The sequence below is a fragment of the Sphaeramia orbicularis genome, chromosome 17 (assembly GCF_902148855.1).
Source record: "Sphaeramia orbicularis chromosome 17, fSphaOr1.1, whole genome shotgun sequence".
Classification (NCBI taxonomy): Eukaryota; Metazoa; Chordata; class Actinopteri; order Kurtiformes; family Apogonidae; genus Sphaeramia; species Sphaeramia orbicularis.
Window position 1 is genome coordinate 37,897,125 of NC_043973.1, and position 18,271 is coordinate 37,915,395.

Sequence of the window (18,271 nt, forward strand, 5' to 3'; positions counted from 1 at the left end):
AAATGGTGATAAAACACTTAAGACAGGTTAAATCTACAGAAAATATAATTTGGGAACAGCCACAAAAGGTGAATATGGGTTAATAATCATTAGATATGACCCATTTAGACGTTCAGAGGCTCCGTAGTGAACACGGAAACACTGTCTTCTACAACACTGATTCACTGGTAAAACCCATAGAGTTTGATTAATGACAGTGGATGGATACACTTGTTTTATGTTCTTTTAATGATATCTTTACTAAAAAAGTCACTTTTTCTTAGTTTTCTCTGTTTCTAATTTAATAACCTTTGAAATTACTCTGAGTTTTAATGAACATCTACATGATCAGTGATTTAAATATAGGAAAATACCTGATTTTTATTGAAGAAATGCAAAATACAGAGGATAATATTATAATAAATGGTGATAAATCACTTAAGAAAGGTTAAATCTATGGACATATTAATTTGGGAACAGTCACAAAAGTAGCACTGGGTCTTTATGGGTTAATAATCATCAGATATGATCCATTTGGACATTCAGAGGCTCCGTAGTTACTATGGAAACACCATCATCTTCTACAACATTTGATTCACCAGTAAAACCCATGGAGTTGGATCAATGACAGTGGATGGAAACGCTTGTTTTTATGCTCTGTTAATGATATATTTGCTGAAAAAGTCACTTTTTCTTCAGTTTTCTCTGTTTCTGATTGAATAACCTTTGAACTTAGTCTGAGCTTTTATGAATACCTATATCATCAGTGAATTAAATATAGGAAAATACCTGATTTTCACAGACATATACTTAATGCATTGAATGAAAAGAAGAAAATCTCCCCCAGAGGTAAAGCAGTATGGAATTCAACTTTTTCTAAAACTGAGTGGTCAAAAGTATAGTCATAACCATATAAATACTGTGTTACAAACAAAATTAGAATTTTACATCTCAAAAATTTACATAACATATATCCCTCCAACGCTAACTTTTGTCAATCTGAATCTGAATCTACTTTACACTTATTCTTTTTATGTGAACATTCTTCTAATTTTTGGTCCAAAATTGAAAATTATATCATATCTAAAAGTAACAATAAAATAAATATAACATCCCAAAATGTAATTACTTATTTTAAACATGATACTAACAATCTAGAATTTATTGTAAATTTGTTCATATTATTTGGAAAATTTCATATACATAAAAACAAATGTACTAAAACACACCCAAATTTTAAAATCTTCCTCTTAGAATTTGAAAATTATATTAAATCTTTAGAATTCATTTATAATAATAAAAAAAGCACTAACACATTGGCTATTTATAAACAATTTTTTAATACTGAGTGAACTCTCTGTTGTATTTATTTATTTATATTTGTCAGATTTATTATTTATTTACTTACTTTTTTTTTTAAATTATTATTATTTGTATTTTTTATGCTTTGTATTTTTAAATCTATGCATTATTTTCTTAAATGTATATGTTCAAATGCTTTTTTCACATCTTGATGTTTGTTTAAAATTTTGTAATGTATGCTCAAATGTTGTTAATAAAGTTGTTTAAAAAAAACAACAACCTGATTTTCACTGAAAAGAAGGCAAAATACAGAGGATAATATCATAATAAATGGTGATAAAACACTTAAGAAAGGTTAAATCTACAGAAAAATTCATTTGGGTACAGTCACAAAAGTAGCACTGGTTAAATAAGATGTTTTCCGTAGAGTTTGAGGCAGTTCCATGGTAACAGTAGCTACTCATTACCAAAAGTTGGTCACTAGATGTCCTCATAGAATCACTGAAAATCATGGAGACAACAGCTGTGTGGATTAGATAAGTCCACAAATGCTAAGTGTGAGAAGCATTATGTTATGCTTATAGACTCACTGGTCTATTTATTTTCATATTGATTTGTATTTTCTAAATTTTTTGGATTGCAGGGGAAACAGGACAAGCCTAAACTTTATTTGTTAATGCTGTAAAGTGTGAGTGTGGTCATTGTGGAGTGGGTTGCCAACTGTCAGCTCAGGGTAGTTTCTTTCACGGACTGTCAGCGGCACATCTGTCCTCCTCCTCCTCCATCATGCTGAGTCTGATTCAGCACTTCAACACCTACACAGAGAACCAAGAATAGACTCAGGACTCATACTGAGACTGGAAAGAGGAGGAAAAACAACTGCTGCAGGAGACCACCCTGTCCCATCTCATCTCATCCCAGAATGCTGGCTGTCTAATAGGAAGAAATACATTTTAAGGGAGGTTGGTTGCCTTTGGCTTATTTGCCAGTCATAATTGTGAAAGCTTCAGTGCACAGAAAGGCGGGAATCCCCCCTCTCTAAAACACATTGTTGTCATTGCTTATAATCTCTGGTTTCCAAAGCTTAGAAACCACGTGATGTGATATAATTAAAGCACATGTAATATGGTTTCTCAGGTGTCAGGTGCACTGCTTCCTGTTCTACCTCAGTGCACACACCTGGGGCTTACTGTATGACAGGATGATAAACTGTGCATCTTATATAGCACAGGTGTCAAACATGCGGCCCGGGGGCCAAATCCGGCCCGCCAAAGGGTCCAGTCCAGCCTTTGGGATGAATTTGTGAAATGCAAAAATTACACTAAGATATTGACAATCCTTTAAGTTCAAGTTCCACATTCAGACCAATATGATCTAAAGTGGATCAGACTAGTAAAATACTATCATAATAACATATAAATAATGACAACTCCAAATGTTTCTCTTTGTAAAAGTCAATATTTTCATGTTTTTACACTAAAACAAAGTAGAATTTGCACAAAAAAAAAAAAAAGAAGTGAATAACCTGAACAAATATGAACAACCTGAAATATCTTAAGAGAAGTAAGTACAATTTTAACAATATTCTGCCTGTTATTAAATGTTTTGTGTATTTGTAGATCCACTGTGATCTGTAAGTTATAATGTACATGTGTAAATGATAAACTGAGGCAGAATATTGTTAAAATTACACTTATTTTTTCAGTTTGTTCATGTTATTCACATCTTTTGAAAGGATAGCTTGTAGATGTAAACCTTTTCATAATGTAAATTAACTTTTTTCGCTCTAAAACAGAGAAAAATTTGGAGTTGACATTATTTATATATTATTATGTTATTATTTTACTGGTTTGGCCCACTGCAGATCAAATTTAGCTGAATCTGGTCCCTCAACTAAAATGAGTTTGACAGCCCTGTTATATAGGCTAAAGCAGGGGTGTCAAACTCATTTTTTGGGGGGGGGCCATATTCAGCCCAATTTGATCTCCAGTGGGCCGGACCAGTAAAATAATAGCATAATAGCCTATAAATAATGACAACTCCAAATTTTTTAGTGCAAAAAATAACATTAAATGATGAAACTATTACTATCCAAAACAAAAAAAGATGTGAATAACTGGAAAATACTGAAATTTCTGAATAAAAATAAGTACCATTTGATCAACATTATGCCTCAACTTATGATTTATTTGTGCATTATGGATCACATCCACCAAAGCACAAAACAGGCAGAATATTGTTAAAATTGCACTTATTTTTCTTTAGACATTTCACATTGTTCATATTTACCTCCGCCAAGGAGGTTATGTTTTTGCCAGGGTTTGTTTGTCTGTCTGTCTGTTTGTTTGTCTGTCCGTTAGTGTGCGACATAACTCAAAAAGTTACGGACAGATTTTGATGAAATTTTCAGGGTTTGTTGGAAATGGGATAAGGAAGAAATGATTAAATTTTGGTGGTGATCGGGGGTGGGGGGGCCACTGATCAGCCTTGGCGGAGGTCTGCGCTCTCCGAGTGCTTCTAGTTGTTCAGGTTATTGACATTTTATTTTTAAAGGATATCACAAATTAATATTCTTTGCAATAAATCAAAGAGAAAAAATTGGTGTTGACATTATTTAGAGGCATAATGTTATATTATTTGTCTCATATTAAGCCAAGAAGAAAATTTGGAGTCATTATTTCTTATGCTGTTATTTTAGAGTTTGATGCCCTTGACTGTTACTATCGTCAGGGTAATTTTTGCATTTTGCACTTTGTAAATTCATCCTGCGGGCCACACTGTAAGCCCAGAATTTGTATTTACTAAAATGCTTTAATTCCAATGCACTTAAATGATTTAAGTTTTATGATGTTACTATAAAATGTTAAGTATATTCTACTAATTTGTAGACACAGTTGAAAGTACGAAAAAGTTTATGTTGAAAGGAAGTAAATCACTAAGTTTTAGTCATGACCACACCTTTTTATCTTCGCATTGCATTGTGGGTATTGGGCATGTTGTTGAAAATGTGTTATTTTTATGTGCAGGGGTTCAGTGGGGTTGTGGTGTTAGTGTTCATTTGGATTTAATGTGTGTATGGCAGTGTTTATTGGCCTTTTTGTGTTTGTTTATGTATTTTTGTAGAGCTGCACCATGAGTCACAGCCAGAGGGAGAACAATGGCTTTCCTGTTCATCAACTGATACTGACGCACTACGGAAGTCTTACTGGCTAATCAAATTAAAAGCATTTTCTACACTGGAAAATAATGTTGAGCTACCTGCCAACCAAGCTACCATATACTCAAAACTCACCTATGCGACAGGGCCTACCCCCCATAAGGGCTGCTCTCCATTCTGTAACTTCATACCTATATATAATAATCAATTGTTTTAATCTGTTTATTTCTTTGTATTTTATGGATTATATGTTATATCTTGTTGTACAGTGTCCTTGGGTGTCTTGAAAGGCGTTTATAAATAAAATGTATTATTATTATTATTAACCCATAAAGACCCAAAATCCACTGACAATTAAAACCATTTACTCATATAAAAATTTAAAATAACTGTTGATCCACTAATCCTATCAATACACGTAAATAATGGTTGTAAAATGCAGTTTGTCATCTTTTCATGGTTATCAGATATGACCCATTTGGATGTTCAGAAGCTCCTTACTTACTGTGGAAACACCATCTTCTATAACATTGATTCACCAGTAAAACCTATGGAGTTGGATCAGTGACAGTGGATGTAGACACTTGGTTTATGTTCAGTTGAGTTATTGATATATTTTACAAAAAAAAGTCACATTTTCTTCAGTTTTTCCTGTTTTGATATAATAACCTTTGACTTTAATTTGAGCTGTTATGAACGTCTACATGATCAGTGAATTAAACATAGGAAAATAGATGATTTTCACTGGGAAAAAATGCAAACTTCTGAGGCTAATATTCTAATATATGGTGACAAATCTCTTAGAAATGATTAAATGGAGAGAAAAATTCATTTGGGAAGTGACACAAAAGTCACACTGGGTCCTTATGGGTTAAATAAAGTTGAATAATTTCATATGCATTATGTTAAGAAATAGGATATTTAGTTTGATTATCTTAAAAAAAAAGTTGTTTATTCAATGATAAATTAATCTGGCTGCAATTGAGAAAATTAGTCAGTGTAACCTAAAATGCTGAGTTGAATGGTTGGATAGTGGGGTTGATTTTACAACAGATTTAAAGTACAAATAACTTGTCTTTTAGTGTTTTCTACTAAATAGTTTAAGTTCAATACTTTTGGCATTAAAGTTGAACCTACTTAAACCAATTAATTAGTCGATCATTACTCAAATCATTTAAGTGCAATCACTTGCCTCAAATTTTTGGAGTAAACTCTACTTACTCTAAGCCAGTTCACTGAATATATTTAAAACCAAATTAAAAACATTTTTATTCTCATTAGCCTTTGAAAGGAGATAAAAATGGGGTCACAATTCAGGAACCAGGAATGTGCGGTTTTTATTTTTATTTTATTTTATTGTATTTCTGTTTTTATTTTTTATTTTATTGTATTTCAAATTTCATCTTATTTCTTGCACTTCAAAAATTCTATGCATAATCAAATATTTTAATGTGCGCTGCTTTTATTTTTATTTTTATTTTATTGTATTTCTCTCAAATTTCATCTTATTTCTTGCACTTCAAAAATTCTATGCATAATCAAATGTTTTAATGTGCGCTGTTTTTATATTTATTTTTATTTTATTGTGTTTCTCTCAAATTTCATTTTATTTCTTAATGTATAATCAAATCTTAATGTATTTTAATATTGTATTTTTTCAATCAATGTGAAGCACTTTGGGCTACAATTTCTGTATGAAAGGTGCTATACAAATAAAGTTTATTATTATTATTATTATTATTATTATTATTATTATTATTATTATTATAACTTATTCGGGTTTACAGTGCAGATTGGAACGTTTGGCGGGCCGGTTTTGGCCCCCGGGCCTCATGTTTGACACCTGTGGACTAAAGCTTACACACATACACACACACACACACACACACACCTACACACACACACACACACACACACACACACACACACACCTGACACATGTAACCCATATGGGGACATCAGTGTAATTCTGTAGTACGCTTGTATTTATTAATCCCCACAACTTTCTGGACTTTGTGTTGTATCTCCCACTGCTCAGAGCCACCATCATTCCCTCTCTCGTTCACTTCAAAGCGTGAGATGACTCCACAGCGCACCCCCACCCCCATCCACCGCTCAGTTCAGTGCGCCCCCCCCCCCCCCTACCCCCACCCCCTTCATTTGGATTCAGTTTCGGAGAGGGAGAGGATGGCAAACATGTAGTCTAGTGGAATCATGTGGAGACGCGCGCAATGTGTGCGCCCGTGTGTGTGTGCGTGAAGAACTGTGATCAAATGGAGGAAACCTGATAAATCAATGACATTCGAAACAGCGCAAAAGCATCTGGTTGTTAAGTTCAAGGTAGTGGATGCGCGTTGGATTGAGAGCAGAACCAAGAGACGGGATGGAGTGACATTACGCGCAAGAAGAAGAGGCTGCTGCCACCGCGGGCGAACGTCTGTTTTGACCTCTGTGGGAATAATTCCTGGGACAATAAACAACTTGGCGAGGATGTATCAATGAAGAATGTGACTGCGACTGACTCTCTCCAAACGGGGTTGATGAAGCCCTCGGCGGTGTCATGCGTCTTGCCCCGCAGCCAAGCGCGCAACCCTTGCGGCTCATAGTTCTCCTGCTCCTCAGTACGGGGGTGATCACATCCCCGTTACTGTCCACCGGCTGCCCGGACCGGTGCGTGTGTGATGACCAGCTGGTGGTTCAATGCGCCGGGCAGCACCTGACCTCGTTCCCGGTCAATTTACCGCTGGCAACGCGGCAGCTCATCATCTCCAACAACCGCATCGTGGAGCTGCCGCCGCTTGCGCTCAACTACCTCTCCGATTTGGTCTACCTGGACTGCAGCAACAACTCTCTGACGGAGATTTCAGAGTCCACCTTTGGGAACCTAAGGAAACTGGCCTACTTGGACCTCTCTTTCAACACACTGACCCGCATAGAGGACAGGACTTTCGGCCCTTTGGCCAGCCTGGTGATGTTAAGGATGACGGACAACCCGGGGCTCTCGGACATCCACCCGGACGCTTTTGTGGAAAACGTGGCCCTACAAGTGTTGGATGTGAGCCGGAACAACCTGACAGTCCTCAACATCACCTCCCTCATCGGGCTGCCATCCCTGCGCTCCGTGGGGCTCAGTGGGAACCCGTGGAGCTGCGAGTGCGACAATGAAGACCTCTGTCTGTGGGTCCACCTGGAGGGCTTCAAATTCCAAGGTTTTATCAGTTAACCTGTCTTTTAGAGGCCCATTAATCACAATGTCATCATCATCATCATCATCATCATCATCATAATACATTTTATTTCTAAGCGCCTTTCAAGACACCCAAGGACACAGTGAGACAAGATAAAACAGACCATGCATAAAAATACAAAGAAATAAACAAATAGATAAAAGAACTAGAAGCACTCGGAGAGCGCAGACCTCCGCCAAGGCTGATCAGTGGCGCCCCCCGTGGGCCCCCCCACCCCCGATCACCACCAAAATTTAATCATTTCTTCCTTATCCCATTTCCAACAAACCCTGAAAATTTCATCCAAATCTGTCCATAACTTTTTGAGTTATGTTGCACACTAACGGACAGACAAACAAACAAACAAACAAACCCTGGCAAAAACATAACCTCCTTGGTGGAGGTAATAATTACAATATATAGAAATGAAGATGTAAAATAGAAAGTAAAACTTCTGGTGGGTAGGTTATTCTGAAAAGGTGAGTCTCATAGTCTTATAATATTACTGTTCCTTAGTATTAAAAAACATCCAAAGGCCAAATTCACTTGTTTAAGAATAGGTTCTATCCAGTTAATAATCAGTGCTTGGTTATATAAACTGATGACCTTTTGCTGTCGGTTACTCTCACAGTATGTAATTACACATCTTGTGCCCAATAGGATATATTAGTCTGTGTTAAATGAGGCGGGGAGTGAAGTAAACTGTTAAACAGTTGAAATTGCAGCCACTGTTCTTAAATATATTAATTAAGTTCATCTATAATTAACTAGTCAATAAATATAACATCTGTGGTGTGAGTAAACACATTTAACACTGGGCTTTTGTTTTACACAGGTTATTTAAGGTTGGCTGGTAAGCTCAAAACAAATTATTATCAGTACTATTATGCTTTGCAACATGACAATGATTGTGATAAACTTCATTTTGAACTTAAGGAGGAGTAAAATATAAAGGTGAATAAAAAGGGAAGAGAAAACCTAAGTCTAAAAAAGAACACTCCAGAATACTGAAGGCAACAAGCCACTCAAACAAAGAAAAAAAAAAAAAAGTCACATAATGTACAGCTATACTTCATTGTGGCTCTTTAACAACATTTTATGTCTGAAATGGAGTAGGAAGAAGCCGAGCTCAAGCTAAGAGGAAAGAGGTGTTTTAGACAGTGGCTAAAACAGAACAGCAAAACTGACACTGAAGCTGAAAAAATAACTTGGATAAAAAAAAAAAAAAAAACATGTTTCATAACAAACTGGCAATTAATGTCTCTGTTAGACCCCTCTCCTGCACCAAATGCTCTGCCCTCACTGCTCCCTGGCACATCTGCACCTGAACACACTTACATTCTTACATGATTGTATCATAATGCATCCTCTTCTAATTCATTGTTGAAACATTGGTACCAAATCTCTCTCTCTTTTTTTTTTTTTTTTAATCATATCACACTGGACATGGAAGTTGGAGTCAGCGTGTGAACTGAAGAGGCACTAAACTAAGACTAGGCAGTTTTTTATGCATCGTTTCATCTGAGTTGTCAAATTCTGGGAAAGTGACAACACAGTGCAGTGAATAAATACATGATAGCTGCTTTTTTTTTTCCTTGTTAGAGGAATAATTTGAGATCAAGCAAAGATGAAAGCAGACATTTTAAGACACTACAGTTATTATTTTAAAATGAAGACTTCATTATTTATCGGTTAAATGCAACAAAAAGAGTCATTGTTGGCGAAACTATTGGTGAAATTATTATAGATCTCTATCAGATTCAGCAGAAATGTTGCATTGCACTATTATTATTATGGGGAAGATATTGTGATGACATCATACTCTTAGTGATTCCTTCTGGATCAGGGGTGTCAAACTCATTTTAGTTCAGTATTATTATGATATATAGTGGGCCAGACCTGTGAAAAAATAGGATATGAACTTATAAATAATGTCAGCTCCAAAATTTTCTTTATGTTTTTGAGTGAAAAAAGTAAAATTCCGTAATGAAAATGTTTCCATCTACAAACTGTGCTTGAACATAACATGAACAAATACGAACAACCTGAAAATTCTTAAGAAAAATAAGTGCAATTTTAACAATATTGTACCATAGTTTATCATTTACACATGTGCATCACAACTTACAGATCACACTGGATCTACAAATACACACAACATTTAGTAACAGGCAGAATATTGGTAAAATTCCACATACTTCTCTTGAGACATTTCAGGCTGTTCTTATTTGTTCAGGTTATTCACATTTTTTGTAAAAGGCTACTCTTTAAATGTCAACATTTTTGTGTAATTTTACTTTGTTTACACTGAAACAAAGAGGAAAAAATAGCTTTTTTCCCATTATTTATAGGTTATTATGATAGTATTTTACTGGTCTTACCCACTTCAGATTGAATTGACCTAGAATGATTTTAACATCCTTGATTGTTCATATCTTCAGTGTAATTTTTGCATTTCACAAATTTATCCCACGACCAAATTGGATCCTTTGGCTGGCCGGTTTTGGCCCCCGGGGCCGCATGTTTGACACCTGTGTTCTAGATATACAAATTCACAATTGTATAACATCCATTCCCTAATACCTACAATGCATCACCATAAAGTATCAGCTGTTTCAAGTTTACTGAAGTCTGCAAAAGTTCACCCTTTCTCATGTTTCAGGAGGATGAGGCGCAGGTGACAGCAGTGGTACGTGACAGTAGTCAGACTATCAAATAACAAAGAGGCAGAAAGGAGATAGGAGGCAAGGAGCCATTTGAGTTCTCTGCCAGAAACTGTGACCATTAATGTGGGTATTTTTTGCAGTTTGGGAAGAAAACAACAGTCTATTTTGCCACTTGATGACAAATCAATCTCCATTTTATTTAATATGTGTGAGCCCCGGCTGCAGGTGTGACAAATGGATCACAGGTGCAGCATCAAATATTGATTCCCTGGGTATTTTTATTACTGTCAATCTGATAGATGTGTCTGATATTCCACAATCTTTCTTACTTTTAGTTATTCTGCTGAGGCTTTGGTATGGATGTGTCACTATGCAAAAGGGCAGCTACTATTTATAGTATGTTTTACTGAGCAAGAGGCCAGTCATAATTCTAACACCATGGATATAATACACCCGCCACGCTTACTAAAACGGCATCCCCTGCTTTTCTCTCCCACACACACATGCACATACACTACAGTTCACTATATTCCCTATGCAGCTTAGGAAGAGTCCAAATCGAGTCCTGCAAGAGCTGTCCTATTTTCCTGTCGCTCATTCCCTTTTGTCTAGCTTAATTTGGAGTGGAGCCTCTTCCAGTGACAGCTGCCAGCAAAAGAGAAGGCGGATACATAGATGAACGCATACACACATTCTCCTCCTCTGTTACACACAGTTTGTCCACCTCTTTTTTAACAGATAACAGCACAGACAATACCTTATTCTCTTTTAATCTCTAGCTGCAGTGCACACAGGCGCACACGGGCAAATAAACACTGACTGATTTAGACGTTTAGTCACACTAACAGATAAAGTACACTTTTATTGCTCAAGGGGAGGGAACAGAAGGATAACATTTCGGAGATGCTTGCATTTCAGCTGCAAGCTCTGTCTCCAAAGCCTTGTTATCTCTCGTCTGGGTCTCACCTGGTTCATGCAACATGCCTCGCTTGTCTCCCCAGTTTAGGAGATGCATCAATAGCGAGCAGAAAAGGGAGCGCAAGAGGAGGAGAGGAATAAAGCTTCAGGAAGGAACCAACAGATTCTCCTCTCTGTCTCGCCTTCCTGGCTAGATTAGCACTCACTCAGCTGTTATATAAGGAGAGAGTCTGGAAATAGCAGAGTGTGGATGGGGGAAGGAGAGAGGGAAAGCCCTTCTCTTTGATACCAGTCCCTTTAAGGGGGGAGGGGGGGGGGGGGGGGTGAAGCCAGAAGGGTTTCCTTCTTAGCTGTTAGGCGCATGCACTCATGCACACGTGCATGCACACATCAGCAGACAGTGTAAGGGCAGATAGAGATCGATGATGGGAAAGTTAAGTCTCATGAGGGGACATGTCTGTGGGTGCACAGAATGAGTAAAAGCACTTGTGTGTATGTGTGTGGAGCTGCATGCATGGATGTGTATTAGTTGTAACCTGAGTTTGACAGTATATTATGTGAACAGTGCACAGCAGCAGCCTTTGAGAGGATCAGAGTAGGCTTTGAATTCTCTGTGGTACTCAGAGCTTAGAGAAGCAAACTGTCCTCGTGTTCTTCAGCTACATGCTCGTTCTCAAATCTGGGAAGCACAGAAAGCTTTGCTGAGGATAAAGACTCAGATTTATGCACCAAGTGAATATAATATTAGGTACATTTCAATCAGACTTTGAAGTTTCAGAATGATACCATTCCCTGGTGGTGTGAACTTAAAAATGGAAAACCTAAATGGTGATGGAGGAAGGAGGCATTAATAAACCGATGACAAATTATTCACTGGTTTTAATAAAGAGCTGTAGGATTAGAAAAACTTGGTGCAATACCTCTACATTTATTGCATGAATGTATTTATATGGAGCAAAAGCCTTTCCACATTCTATTTGTTAATATTCATCTCTTCTATAAGTCTGTATTCATGCACAAATCACATTTGTCATAGCAATATGCACACAAAGTAAGTGTATTTTCAGACTGTTGGTGGTGAAAACAGGGTTACAGAAAACCGCTCCCTGTGCAGAAATTTCTTAGTCTTTTGATGTCTCCCTATGGGAATTCCCACAAGCACAAAAGCTTTGAAAAACAGAAGCCAATTAAAAACAGTGGCCGTATGGAGATGCCAACCCTGTTGTGTTGCACCCAGTCCCTGTCTATGGCAACAAAGACTCAGACTTCAGGATTATTTGTGGAAAATGCCTCTCTTGTCAGCTGCTGCATAGCTCAACATCCATCATGTTTAATTCTGAATGATAGGCCTTTGAAAATTTTATCCATTTACCATAGTTTTGTGAAAGAGGAAAAACTCTACATTTTTATTCGGATTTGTGGATTTTTGCGAGGTCTTAACCATAGTCATACCCAGTGCCTGATGATGAGCAACCTTATTATCAGTGGTTTCAGGCAGACACAAAAGCCCAAGTCATTCTTTAATCCTGTGGGGGAAAATGGAGTTTGAATAATTCATCTACGATTTTTTTTTGTAATTTAATGCTACACCAACTCATGACTACAGCACATTGGAAGCTCCTAAATTCAGGTAGTTTTCTGATAAAGAAGGTAACGTTGTCATTCTGCAGGTTTCTGCATCCTAGTTTTTTGCATGTGTGAACCTGAATAAGTATCTTGAGCGTGCAGTGAAGCGTCATTTACAACTTATGTACTTATAATATGCTTGAATTATTTAATAGGCTTTTTAATGCCTTATCCTAACATTGCAGGATCTATTAAATCATAGTCTGTGTGTAGGTAAATTTTACAGGTTTCCACAGGTTATCAGCAGTTACATACATACAAGTGAAAATATATTGTAGCTTGAACAAAATAGGGCATTTTTTTTCTTGTTTAACTAATAAAGACCCTGTGTTACTTTTGTGGCAGTTCCCAAATTATTATTATTTTTCTCTAAATTTAACATTTCCTAAGAGATTTATCACCATTTATTGTAATATTATTCTCTGTATTTTGCATTTTTCCAGAAAAAATCAGGTATTTTTCAATATTTAATATACTGATCATATAGATTTTCATAATAGCTCAGATTAACCCAGAAATAATAATAATAATAATAATAATAATAATAATAATAATAATAATAATAATAATAATAATAATAATAAATGGCATTTATAAAGCGCTTTTCATTCAGCAGCTCAAAGTGCCACAAAGAGAAGAAGTCCAATAAAAAATAAAAATAAAAGAAATGAAAGGAAATATAATACTGCATCAGGAATAAAAGACTGAGTGAATAAAGCAAAGCATCATGGTGGGCCATAAAAAGCCTGTCTAAACGGGAATGTTTTTACCCCCTAAAGACCCAAACAGCCACGAGTGACAAAAATCACTTACTGATCTAAAATATTTAATACCTCTTGATCCACCAATTCTTTCAATTCATGTAAATAATTGGTGTAAAAGGTACTTTGTCATCTTTTCATGGTCATCAGATATGACCCATTTGGACATCCAGAGGCTCTGTAGTTACCGTGGAAACACTGTCATCTTCTACAACATTGATTCACCAGTAAAACCCATGGAGTTTGACAAAGTGACAGAAGTTGTAGATGCTTGTTTTTATGTTCAGTCATTGATATCCTTGCTGAAAAAGTTATAAAATAATAACCTTTGAATTCATTTTTGGTTTTCATGAACATCTACATGATACACTACACTACACTAAATTCAATGTACCATACCATACCATACCATACCATACCATACCATACCATACCATACCATATCATACCATACCATACCAGCTTCATTTATAAAGCACTTTAAGAACTTTACAGCTGGCCGAAGTGCCGTACACCAAACATAAAACAAGGGATTAAATAAGTAAATAAAACTAGTGATAACACAGGGTGTAAAGCGGGCAGAGAACAACAAAATACAACCATCATAAAAACAAAGACAAATTAAAATCTGTCAAAAACAGTCTAAAAAAAAACCAAAAAAAAAAAAACCAGACATGTCACTCACTGATTAAAAGCTATTGAGAAAAAGTGCGTTATAGGGAAAAATACCTGATTGACACTGAGAAATGCAAAATACATAGGATAATATTGTAATAAATGTTGATAAATCACTCAAGAAAGGTTAAATAGAGAGAAAAAATCCATTTGGGAACTGACACAAAAGTAGCTCTGGGTCTTTATGGGTTAAAGCTGAAGGTTATTATATCAAACACAGAGAAAACTGAGGAAAATGTGGCTTTTTCAGTAAAATCTCTCATTAACTGAACATAAACCCAGTGTCTCCATCCACTTTCATTGATCCAACTCCATGGGTTTTACTGGTGAATCAATGTTGTACAAGATGACGGGGTTTCCACGGTAACTACAGAGCCTCTGAACGTCCAAATGGGTCATATCTGATGACCATGAAAAGATGACAAACTGTATTTCACACCAATTATTTACTTGTATTGATAGAATTAGTGGATCAACATATTTGGATCGGTAGATAGTTTTGGTCAGTGGTTGGTGTTTGGGTCTTTATGGGTTAATGCAGTGATTCCCAACTTTTTTTTGGCTTGTGACCCCATTTTAACATCACAAGTTTCTGGCAACGTAAGACATATTTTTTGCTAAAATTAATTTGTTCTTGATCATGTAATAGTTTGCTATACTATGTTGCACATAAATGTTAATTTTAGACGACATTTAGTCTATATAATGTATATTATTATGGACGAAGGTAGTAAATCCAGGTGTAGATTACTGCACAAAGTGAGAATTTTATCTTCCTTGGTCAGGATATGTACAGTCAGTCCAGCTTGGATTTACAAGGCTGACAATTAATACTGAACAAACAAGAACTCAAACTATGAATTATGAAAGAGCTGCAGCATCTGAAACTGACCACAATGAACATTTGACAGATAAACAGAACCACAGTGCTGCAGTTTCAGCTTCACAGTTTGTCATGTCTTTGATGAATTGGGATTGTCTCTGTCAACTCACCATATATTTTTTATTAGTAAGTTTTTTTAAATTTATTTTTATCAATTACTTGAAATTTCAGGTGACCCCATTTGAATTCCAGATGACCCCACGTGGTGTCTCGACCCTAAGGCTGAAAAACACTGACTTAAAGTATAAAAGCAAATGTAAGGGGAAATAAAATGCCATTAGGTCAAAAGTTTAAATGGTGCCACAGGGGCCTATCGTGCACTACCCCACCTCCCCAAAAAACATGTTTCTAAAGGCCACAATGACTATAATGTTATATTAAAATATTAATTTTGAAACATTTGGGATACACTAGTCTGCCTATTTCAGCTGCATTTACAGTATGCCCATTGAAAATGAATGCATTTTAGTCCAATGCAAGTGTATTAAAGAACCATATATGTATCCTACTGAGCAACTCACCACGTATTTTTTTATTAGTAAGTTGGGTTTTTTTTTTTTCTTTTTATCAATAACTAGAAATTTCAGGCGACCCCATTTGAATTCCAGGTGACCACACGTGGGGTCCCAACCCCAAGGTTGAAAAACACTGTTCTAATGGTTGGTACCAAATATTCCACATCAAAAGTTTTCAACAGTTATGGAGTACATCATATTGAAACATTATTTTAATTTAGATAGTTGAAGTCTTAAGTTTAATCACGTATTAGTCAGTAGTAGTTCTTTGTTTCACTGGTTAGTGGTACAGTTCTTGGGATGGTATTAGGTCACATCTTGTTCAACAAACTAAACTGACAGATTTATGAACACAGGACTTCGGTTTTACCTTAGGCATACTTTTAAATACACATGCCCACAAAGGATTGTAAACCACAGGAGATAAGATCCCGACCCCAAGGCTGAAAAACACTGGATTCATTTTTACTTGAGTCAAAGAAAAGTCATTGCCCTGAACTGATGACAATAACAAACGCTGCACGCTGAGTCTACAACTAGATGACATAACAGTTTGATGCATGTCTTTTGTTTTGATGTATGAGAGATGAGAAACAATTCAGTGTCTTGTTGCTTTGTGTGACTCATCTCAGACTGTGTTTCTGTGACAGATGAGGGCCAGACGGTGTGTGGATCACCCGCTGACATGCAGGGCAGACGTCTGGGTGAGGTCGGTGTCCAGCTACGGACGATATGCCACCAGACTCTGGGCTCCTGGGACTATCTATTCTTTGTCCTCATCGGCTTTGTCATCTTCGCTGCTGGGACGGTGTCGGCCTGGGTGATGGGTGTCATCATGGTACTCTATGAGCGCTACATCAAGAAAAAGGACGAGCAGCTCGATCTGGACGAGGAAGGGGAAGAAATTGAGACGGGTCGTACTTCCAGGGGCAGGAGTGACCATGGCAATGGGAATTTGAAGACTTCACAGACTGCTTAAAAGCTTAACCCCACCTTGCCCGTTATGGAATCCTACAGTGCCTCCTGTCAGCTTCCAGGACTGCCTGTGCAACTATTGAAATGTCAGTCAGCTCTTAAACAGTCTCAGCTATGAGAGATCAAAGCAAAGATTCAACAGAAATGAGGAATGTCATTCTACTCATTTACAGTGGGCTTTCAGGTGATGTAAAACCCACTGGCTGCTATCGTGGAGGTCCTCAGCCTGTGGGTTACATGTAAACAGATGTATGCCATGATGTGTTGTTCACTTCTGCATTGGTTTTGGAAGAAAGATAATCACTGCAGAAAGGCAATGTTTGTCTTTGAAGCTGGTTACCTTGGAAGCAGCTTGCCGGTTATGCTCTAAACATAACACACTGGTTAAGACAGTTTTAGCTTAAAGTCCCTCAGTCATGATGTGACGCATAATCAAAGCACTTGCAGTGAATAATAATATTAGTGCACTAAATTACCTCATTTAAAATCTGTTAACCCTTTCATGCATGAATTATGAGAGCCTTAATCAAGATTTTTTTTTTCCTGAGTGTTTTTATTCCTCTTTAGACATGAAAAAAAAACAATGTGATTGATTTTTTTTTTTTTTTTTTTTTTAAATCAACCTGTTTTTCATGGAGTTACAAAAATGTCCATTCAGTTACACCATGAATTTTATTCTTGAAGCAAAGAAACACGTATTTAAAACCCAATATCATAAAGTGATATGAAAACAGTGAAATGAAACCATGTTTAATGCAGCTAATCTGATGTTTTCTCACATTTTAACATATTCTAATACTAGTTATTACTCACTTCATGGAGATAATATGCAAAAAATAAATATTAACAATTGATTTCCACTCAAGAACCAACCAAGAACAGCAAAGTTACAAAAACGGTATGAACTGCGGTTTATGAGATGATGCATAAGTGTCCACTGTGTTGGTTGATATGGAACTAAAACAACGAAACCCATGAATATACAAGATTAAAGCTGTAGAGTAACTGTCCACTGTAGTGACCACTATGCATGAAAGGGTTAAATTGTCATCATCTCAGTAAGCTTCCTTGCAAAACTGGAATCTATAAATATACAAATACTGTTAAATGGTTAGGTTTAAATTCTGGGCAGTAGATGTTACAAACCTGCTCCTTAAATTCAGTTTTTGGGCAGAACAAATTATTTTCATCCTTTCACCACATGACTGTGAACAAACTTTTAACCCAAAAAGACCCACACATCCAACATCAAACAAAACCGTCTACTGATATAAAATGTTTATACCTGTTAATCCACTAATCCTATCAATACATGTAAATGCAGTTTGTCATCTTTTCTCGGTCATCAGATATGACCCATGTGGACGTTCAGAGGCCCTGTAGTTACCGTGGAAACACCATCTTCTACAACACTGATTCACCAGTAAGACCCATGGAGTTGGATAAATGACAGTGGATGGACACACTTTTTTTATGTTCAGTTATTGATAAATTTGCTCAAAAAGTCACTTTTCTTTCAGTTTTCTCTGTTTCTGATATAATAATCCTCAACTTTCATTTACGAACATTTATATGATCAGTGAATTA

General features: G+C 36.4%; 1 protein-coding gene across 1 annotated transcript; it reads left to right on the forward strand.

The window, feature by feature from the left end:
- Positions 1–6,619: 6,619 nt before the first annotated feature.
- Positions 6,620–17,173, forward strand: LOC115436543 (leucine-rich repeat-containing protein 52-like). The gene is made up of 2 exons (XM_030159409.1): positions 6,620–7,647; positions 16,360–17,173. Exons 1-2 carry the CDS (start codon positions 6,999–7,001, stop codon positions 16,686–16,688), a joined length of 978 nt encoding a protein of 325 aa, XP_030015269.1. The 5' UTR covers positions 6,620–6,998; the 3' UTR covers positions 16,689–17,173.
- Positions 17,174–18,271: the final 1,098 nt, after the last annotated feature.